Source organism: Ictalurus punctatus, chromosome 8 (assembly GCF_001660625.3).
Source record: "Ictalurus punctatus breed USDA103 chromosome 8, Coco_2.0, whole genome shotgun sequence".
Taxonomy (NCBI): domain Eukaryota; kingdom Metazoa; phylum Chordata; class Actinopteri; order Siluriformes; family Ictaluridae; genus Ictalurus; species Ictalurus punctatus.
In genome coordinates this window covers 21,556,757-21,565,318 of record NC_030423.2, presented here as the reverse complement: position 1 = coordinate 21,565,318, position 8,562 = coordinate 21,556,757, and the positions used below count along the sequence as shown (strand labels likewise).

At 38.9% G+C, this 8,562-nt stretch overlaps 1 protein-coding gene across 1 annotated transcript; it reads left to right on the top strand.

Annotated features, from left to right (window-relative positions):
• Nucleotides 1–2,594: 2,594 nt before the first annotated feature.
• On the top strand, nucleotides 2,595–7,751 carry zpd (zona pellucida glycoprotein d). The gene is made up of 9 exons (XM_017473483.3): nucleotides 2,595–2,732; nucleotides 2,814–2,865; nucleotides 2,961–3,068; nucleotides 3,548–3,756; nucleotides 4,620–4,777; nucleotides 5,939–6,181; nucleotides 6,944–7,148; nucleotides 7,242–7,347; nucleotides 7,526–7,751. Exons 1-9 carry the CDS (start codon nucleotides 2,697–2,699, stop codon nucleotides 7,645–7,647), a joined length of 1,239 nt encoding a protein of 412 aa, XP_017328972.1. The 5' UTR covers nucleotides 2,595–2,696; the 3' UTR covers nucleotides 7,648–7,751.
• Nucleotides 7,752–8,562: the final 811 nt, after the last annotated feature.

Below are 8,562 nucleotides of genomic sequence, written 5' to 3'. Positions count from 1 at the left end.
CTGCAGAAAGTTGAAATTATGTAAACACACACACAAGCCTTGTTTTATACCTTTCTCTACAGCGAACTCATCTTATACTGGGTTTTAACTTTTCTCATTAAAAACAGACCAATATTCTTCGCCACATTTAATTATTCATGTCTATATAATATCTTACATTTGTGGAGCATGTGCAGTTAGTTGTTTTTCTTAAAAAGGTTTTATGAGGACAAGGTTTCTTAATAAAAATAAATAAATAAATAATTTTTAAAAAAGGTTTCAAAAGGGTTGTTTTTTGGTTTTCTCTGACCAAAACTCCCTTCTTATGTCTCAATGAGTTCTGTCTGCTTGAATCTGCTGTCCTAGCTAATACCTAGCCTCCCTTCCTGAGGCCCTATCCTAACTCGATAATTGGTATTGGGCCTCAAGGTTGTTTACTTCCAAAAGCAGTTTCAGCGAATGTCTAATGCCAGTTCATTGCTGTGCAGAAAGGTACAGGATGATAAAGAAAAACAATTACTGTGCAGTAAGACACAGAATTCATCTAAATCAGTACCCACTTAGAATATAACTTGATTAAAAACTGTTCTATGGTTTTAGATTATGTTTATAGATACATATAGATTGTGCTTGTTAAATAATATTGATTATTAGATTATGCTTCTAAGAAATAATTTTAAATGTTAGTTACACATATTGATTACACTTTATCAATATATTCTATACTATTTATACAGTTTGCTGTATTTGAGAAAGTAAATATACACCATAAACTCATGCACTAATGCACGCTTTTATTGAGGCATCCATGTTTTCCGACTGCATTTGTAGCCTTGCAAGAAGGAAGCCAGAATTCGGACTGTTCCGTAGTTTTCAGAAATACCCACACAGCGTCCCTTTCATTAGAAACACATGTACACCTGCACATTCATCCATCCATCTATCTATCCATCCATCTATCCATCCCTTTTCTGTACCGCTTATCCTACACAGGGCCACAGGGAGCCTGAAGGCTATGCCAGGGGACTCGGGGTCCAAGGAAGGGGACAACGCTAGACTAACCCATGTTGTTTTTTTTAAAAAAGGGAACCAAAAACAGTTGGAAATAAGGGAAACATACATGAGCTAAAAATGCAGTATAAGGGAACTGAAAATAATAATAAATAAAAAAATCACACATAATGGGCTTAGGAAAATACCTAAAATCACACACAATGGGCCAAGTAAAAATACATATCGGGACAGAGCGAGCTAAGGGCGTGCACAAGGGATAGCAAACTGTATAAAAGGGAAGCCCCAACTGAGGGGGGATTGAGATCACTTTGGGAAGTCTCATTGTGGGGGTCTCGTGTAGGTGGACAATAAACTTGGACCCTTGGTTCTCTTACCTACGGTGTTCTTGTGTATTTCTTCATCCACAAATTGGTCTATCTGATGTAAGTATTGACTTTAAGTGATAGTAGCTAATATTAATCGATTTCAGGCCAACAGGTACTATAAAGCATGGAGATGGCTGGGGCTGTATTCCCTACAGTGGTGTTGGTGAGCTTGTGTTTATTGATGGTATCATGAACTCAGAGGTGAACACTGGCATTTTGGATGGACGTTTGCAGAAAAGAGTGAAGAAACTATTCAAGCAACACACGTGGACTTTTCAGCAGGATAATGATCCAAAACATAGTAGGCACCTTTAGAAAGAATACATCCCAGTGCCCTGATATAAAGTCTACTGAGCGTCTATGGGATGTACTGGAGAAGAAATGAGCAGATTGTTGAAGCTCTAGGGTGGTTTTCTTGGTTGACACTTGGAGGAAACTTCCACCACAACTCTTACATGAACTGGTTGATTCCATGCCTAGACATTGTCAAGAAGTTCTGTGAAACAAAGGATGGCAAACTAAACAGTAAAACACTCTAACTGTGATCCTTAAAGAAGCCACTATGGAGTGTTTATTTATTTATTTATTTATTTAGCCTAATTTTGAACTGTATCTCTATTGTTTCTATGTTTTGGGGGGTGTTTTGTTTGAAAAGTGTGCTTGAGGTAGCCTTCTATAAAATAAATGTCATTTGGTTTGACACAAGGGGGGTTAGTGTATTTGCCTTGCACCTCCGGGGTTTTGGACTTGAATCCTGTTGAATCCCCGTTCCTCAGGGGCTTCCCTTGGGTACTCTGGGTTCCTCTCCCAGTCCAAAGACAGGCCGATTGGCATTCCCAAATTGTCCGTAGCGTGTGAATTTGTGCGATTGTGCCCTGCGACAATGTTTTCATCCCATCCAGGGTGTCCTTCGCTTTGTACCCTGAACACCCTGGGTTAGGCTCCATGCTTGCCGGGACCCTGAGGAAGATAGGTGGTACAGAAAATGAAAGGTTGGATGGATGGATGAATGAATGATGCATGTTTTCTAATTCAGGGAAATTCACACATTTGGAAGCGTGGCTTAAGTGTCCAAACATTTTGGGCAGCATTATATTAACAGCTTTCTAATAGCCACAAATAACTCTGTTCACTGCTTAAATACTGCAGCTTGACGCAGCGTTGCTGTTGTCTTTATGGACCTGTTAAAGGAATGTGCGCCATGTGCGCATCATTAACACTAATTAGCGTGTTGTATATTTGTAGGCCACTCGTAACTGTTGTATTTTCTTTTTCAGCTTTGGTGAAAGCCTTTGTGTCATATTTAGCTACAGTTGGATTAAAGAAGCCTGAATCTTGATGTATTTGTGGGAACTTAAAATGTTCTATTTGTCGGTGAGTCATGCAGGAGATAAATAATCCACAATTAGGATATTAGAGCGTGGGTTTTCCTGACTTTCTTGTGGTGTTTTGCAGGGCTATATAGTTCTAGCAGTATCTTTACTCTGCAGTTTGGAACACGTTACTGGTAAGATATCAGAAATCACTTTTGTTCTCATGTCTGGCACACTCACTTGTTTGTTCTATTTTATTTTTTAACTTTGAGACTTAATGTTTATTCAGGGAAATGCATTCCGTCCAAGTGTGTTGATCCAAACACATGCAGCTTATCTGATGATGGCCTGAGCTGTAAATGTGCAGCGGGTTATTTTGGAGACCAGTGTGACCAAGGTGCTTCATCACATACGTTAATTGTATAATACAAGTTAATTGTATAATGTAAAATCCACTTTCCTGGTGGTCAAGGAGTGTAAATTTAGGTATGTGAAATTTCATGAAGTCTTGACCACCTGGCAGTCAAGTTTAATTTTGTAACTGTGGTTTCACTTCAATGTGGGGTTTTTGTCCCCCACCCCCATCTTGAAATGAGTGCTTGAAGTAAACTACCCAAGTAGCATTTAGCATGATGCACCTAACTTTTATCTTAAAGCATTAATTTAAACATGACTTGGTCTTTAAAACTAATGACTGAAGGCCATTGAAAGTCTTGGAGTTCTGAATTAATCTATCTTGAGTACTGAATAGAACTTTTAGTTGTGAACACTTAATTCCACAGAGCATGCTCCAGCAAAGGATTAAGTAGGAATGTTTCATTGTGTAATGTGCAGGCTCTAATGCTGTTCTCATGCAAGCCCCCCCTTCTTTTACAGCTGTACTGATGAATGTCGTGTGTGGAAAAGATTCAATCACAATCTCTGTGATTGAAGATTTCTTCAAATATTTCAACATTGGCATTAGGTCTGTTCACTTGACAAACCCTGAGTGTCGTGCCAGAAAGGAGGTGATTGCTGGTGTTACATTTTTCACAGTGCGAACACCAAAGGACAAGTATACTTTCTGTGGTGGCCAACCTGTTGAGGTGAGGATGTGCATCTGCTCTGGAGTTCATTTAACTCTCTTGTAATCCTTAGCCATGTTTGATATTGTGATGTGAGGACAGTTGCATTTGTTTTTTGAAATAGTCTAGCATGGTGGCTGTTGCTGGTATTCCTGATTGGGAATTCCAAGTTGAAAGGCCATTCCATTGCATTTTGCCAGTGGATATATATATATATATATATATATATATATATATATATATATATATATATATATATATATATATATATATATATATATATATATATATATATATATATATATATATATATATAAAATTTTTTTTTTTTTTTTTTTTAGTGCAATGAACTGCAGCATTATTTAGTAGTGTTCATCTCTCCTGCTGGAGATCCACCTCAAGAGTTAAGTTTAACCCAGATCTGATGCACCTGATTCAACTGATTTAATGCCATTTTGATGAGTGGTCAAATGGATCGGGTGTCTTTCACTACAGGATAACCTATTCCTAGAAAACAATCTGGTCTAGTAATGAAGGCTATTTGGATGTTTTGGTCAATATAGAAGCTTAAATTAGCAAAATTTGCAACAACTTTTTATGGCATAAATGATTAGTACACTCTAATCACATGGATTGCACCTTGAAGGCTTCATCTCATTCAGTCTGTAATAGTACTGCAACAAAACAAGGTTTGAGGTTGTGAAATGAGAGCTGATTTCTGGTCTTTTTTCCTCTAATTTATGGTTGTGATTGAACTATTTCTCTAGAAATGCAGCAAAAGTATCTACCAATAGAATAGGGACCCATTTCCCCCATCAGAACAGGGCTAGATTAGCAGCAGGTAAGTTGACAACTGGTCTAATTCCATTTTCCACTCTGAACAGAAAAACATTACCCATGTGATCTACTCCCTGACATTGATGTCGGAGCTGCAAGTTTACAGGAACATTGTAAGAGACTCTGCCATAAAGATTGAGTACAAGTGCGTCTACCCGTTCATCCGCACGGTCAGCCTGGCTTATCCTGTCCTCCCTGTGACAAGGTAATGCAATAGTTTACAGGAAAGAGTGGCATGATGGCACCGATGTATCTTTTTTTCTTTAGAACTAACTACAATGCATATAAGCCACCGCCTATAGCAGTCCCTAGCCCTACCAGGCCAGTGCTTTTCAAAATTGTTTGGCTTTGTTCAGTTCAATGATCTTTAGGTCTAGGTACATCTTTATAGAAATGAAAGTTGAGAGATCAAAATGCAGTGAACTTGTGTACATGTATTGCAGAATACATGTATACTGTACATGAGCTAGAATATGGAAGAGTGTACTTTTAAGTTAAAGCAACCACTAGTTAAATGCAAACTTTGACAGATTTCAGTGAGTAGCTGGTCATTTTGTGGAAGGTTTGTTTTTGCAACTTCAAGATGCTTTTATAAAGATGGATCCATAGCTCAGTAGTTCCTACTACTGCAGTTTTAATCATAAGTGGTTCTGATATCTTCTAATCAAATGCATAGAAATTTGATTAAAAATTTAAGCATAAATGCTAAGTGAGGTTTCCTTTGCTACAAAATACCCTTCGCAGTACTTCCAAGTACCCCCAGGGGTATGCATTCCCCCATTTGTGAAACTCTGCCCTTTGTTGTCTGTTCTATCTAGACTTGGATGGAATGTTGAACACTGAATTTGTGATGCCTGTTTAATACTTCAAACTTTCTCCATTATTTGGTGTTCTGGAGTAAAAATTCTTTAAGAGTGCACTTTTGCTTTAGATTTGATGCCTTTTGTGACTGTACAAGTACAGTGAGATTGCTTGGAGCAAGCCTGTAGATGCATAGTAAATAATACAAATATGGAAGGGAAGTGCAAACAGACAAATAACAAATGCATGAAAGTGCACAAATGTTGCTACTTCCTGAGTTGGTTATGAGGACCTAGGCTAGGAGTGTCTTATCTGTAAGGGCCCAATGTGGGTGTAGGTTTTCATTCCAACCAGTTTCTCAATGGTGGCTCAGTGCTGCGTTTGATTAAATGTAACTTGTAAATCCTGACCTCTGACCAAAACAATAGGTGCCTCCTCATTGTTGAAATCCTACTTGGGATCCTAAACCTAGTGCAGGATGTGAACTGCTTTTGACCAAGTAGTGAAACTGAGTCAGAGGAACTTGATTACATCTGTGTATTCCCTCTTATTTTCCACCACACAGTGAAGCGGTGTTGCGGATGGATGAGCTGGATGCAACAGTGGAACTGAGTGTGTATAGGGATGAGCGGTATGTGGATGTCTATGGAGGCGTACCCACTGTTCACTTCAGGGAGAGAGTGTTCGTGCAGGTCAGTGTGACTCGGCCGAGGGATTTCTTCAACTTGAGGGTGGATGAGTGCTGGGCAACACAGACTGCAAATCCCAATGACACGTCAAGCCTCTCGCACACACTCCTTCTGGACGGGTGAGCTGTAAATTCTCATCTATGGAATCTATAGGATGTGTGTATCTCTAAAGCATGAGGAATAAAAGTTGAGGGTGTGCTGTTGTAGGAAAATGATCAATGTTGGGGTGGTACAATGAAGCAGTAGTTATTCCTCACAAAGATTTTTGTAGTGGAATTGTAGGATGTGCATCATTCTGAGAATTCCCAAATGATTGCAGCTTATCCAATAAGTTTTTAATCTTGGTTGCATTTAATGTGGAATGTCTGAAACAAATAGGGTCCTGTTATCACTTCAGCAGCCTATTTCTTACCCCAGCTGAAGTAAAGTTGGGGGGGGCTCAAAGTGCTGATGCTGAAGTTGTCTCATACATGTTAAAACATCTTGCAGAATGCTTCAGCAGAGCATTTTTAGCTTGAGTTTACCTGGTTTTAACTTATGTGGTGTGTCTAACAAGTTACTATTGAAATGATGGGTTTGTTAATGTACTCATTTTGATGTCTTGCTGTGCAGTGGCTATAAAAAATCAACACCAATTAGATCATTTTAGGATCAATAATAAAAAGCATTAACATCCTGAGCTATAATATAAAACTAGTGAGTAAAAAGAAATTTAACCTCAAATTCTGCTTAATTTTAACTTTACATCATGGCAGTGGCTAATTTAGATCTCTGCCTGTCATAATTTGACTCTGCATTTCCTGTATTTTTGCTTTCTTTCTTTTTTTTTTTTAAACAGGAATTCCACTTTATTTCTAACCTTCCCACCATCTCCTTTTCAGGTGTGCTGACGATGAAACGGTCTCATTTATAACGAAATCCATTACATACCGAAATGGTACCATGGCACAAGGGGGACAAAACGGCGTGAGCTCAACTGTGCGTTTCTCCTTTGAAATGTTTCGTTTCATTGTCGAGCCCCATGAGCTTTATTTACACTGCATAGTTCACCTCTGTACCCAAGGGCATGGAGAGGCTTGTGTACCTGTAAGTCCTCATTAAGTCACTCAACCCCATTTTTAAACATTAAAACACTCTGATTTGGGGTCTAACGTGATCCTATTTCGGGCTTTTTTTCAGGAATGTAAATCCATTGTGAAGAGAGATGCTCCATCAATGGAACCCCTTGAAGGTCTTGTGTCTTATGGCCCAATTAGGCTTGTAGAGCCTGAGCAGCCCAAGATGAGTATGTCTGACTTGTGACTAGTCCTAGTTTATTTGCTTTTGCCAAACGATATAGAAGTGAAATGTATATCCTACATATTCTGCTCTCCTGCACAAGGGACAGTGAGGTACTGTGACCTGAAGAATGTGGTAGTTAAGGGTAAGAGGTTTGATTATATCATGGTTCTTTGCTTCTGTAGATATGCTTTTTACCCTGATGCTGCCCATGGCTGTGGTCTGGATCGTGGCACTCTTTGTCCTCATCTTGATCTACATTGCCAAGGCAGGGAACAGACACATGGTCTCTGACTGTCCATCGTAATGTAACTGCACTGAAACCTTTTATTTTATTTATTTTTACTTTCAAAATATGTTTACACTGGCTTGACTTGTAAACTTATTGAACTAAAGATGGTTGTGACCTACTATCTGTTTCCTTGTCTTCCTTGCTCCTTTTTAGTTAATGTGGACCTATCTATTGACACGTAGCAAAAGTGAAGCTTGTCTTCAAAACATAAGCATTTGAAAAGGGAGCATCCAACATGAACAAATTGGTCTTTAAACTAGACATCACTCAGTGAGAGCATTTATCCCAATTGACCTTTCTGATGAGCTGGACTACTTGGTCTGCCAATTTCAAGACCATGCTTCAATTTCTGTATTGAATAAATGTATGATTTATTTTTGCCTAGCTAGAGATGAAAGTCCCAACACTTCATAGCACTTTTAAGAAATAAATTTTTGGCCTCCAGATGCAGAGATCCTTTGGTGATCAAGCCTTCAAATCCCAACGATGCCACAGCTGTCTGAGGCCAGGAGTCAAGTGAGCAAGAGTTGGCTGCCCTCTCTGGGTGGGAGGGGAATACTCTGTCCCTATCAATCTGTGATATTAGCAAAGTGTGGGTTTCTGTACTCCTATGTAGTAGGATGGATCACTGTTATGCCACCCTGTAATGCAGCAGTGTTGGCCAATTTCAGTGTCAACATTTTGTCAGCCTTCACCCTCAATAGTTGTTGACTATCATGATTGAAGAGAGCTTGCTGGTTGGTTGGAATTGGCAGGTGACTAAATTGGTGTTTTTAAAAAAAAAAAAAAAAAGTGGATGGGGCTACCCATGAATATGCAAACTGGATAGCACCCAAGTCTGGTTTTGTATCCTGGATCATAATTTGTGATTGCAGAAATTAATGCAAAACCAAGCAAGCTTGCCAACTTTTGGTGGTGCTAGCAATTTTT

What these genes read in the sequence shown, in the direction of transcription:
- zpd (XM_017473483.3), top strand. Translation starts at nt 2,697, where the DNA reads ATGTATTTGTGGGAACTTAAAATGTTCTATTTGTCG. An exon ending in GTGGTGGCCAACCTGTTGAG is followed by an intron (nt 3,757 to 4,619) that starts GTGAGGATGTGC and finishes CACTCTGAACAG; the next exon opens with AAAAACATTACCCATGTGAT. An exon ending in CACACACTCCTTCTGGACGG is followed by an intron (nt 6,182 to 6,943) that starts GTGAGCTGTAAA and finishes TCTCCTTTTCAG; the next exon opens with GTGTGCTGACGATGAAACGG.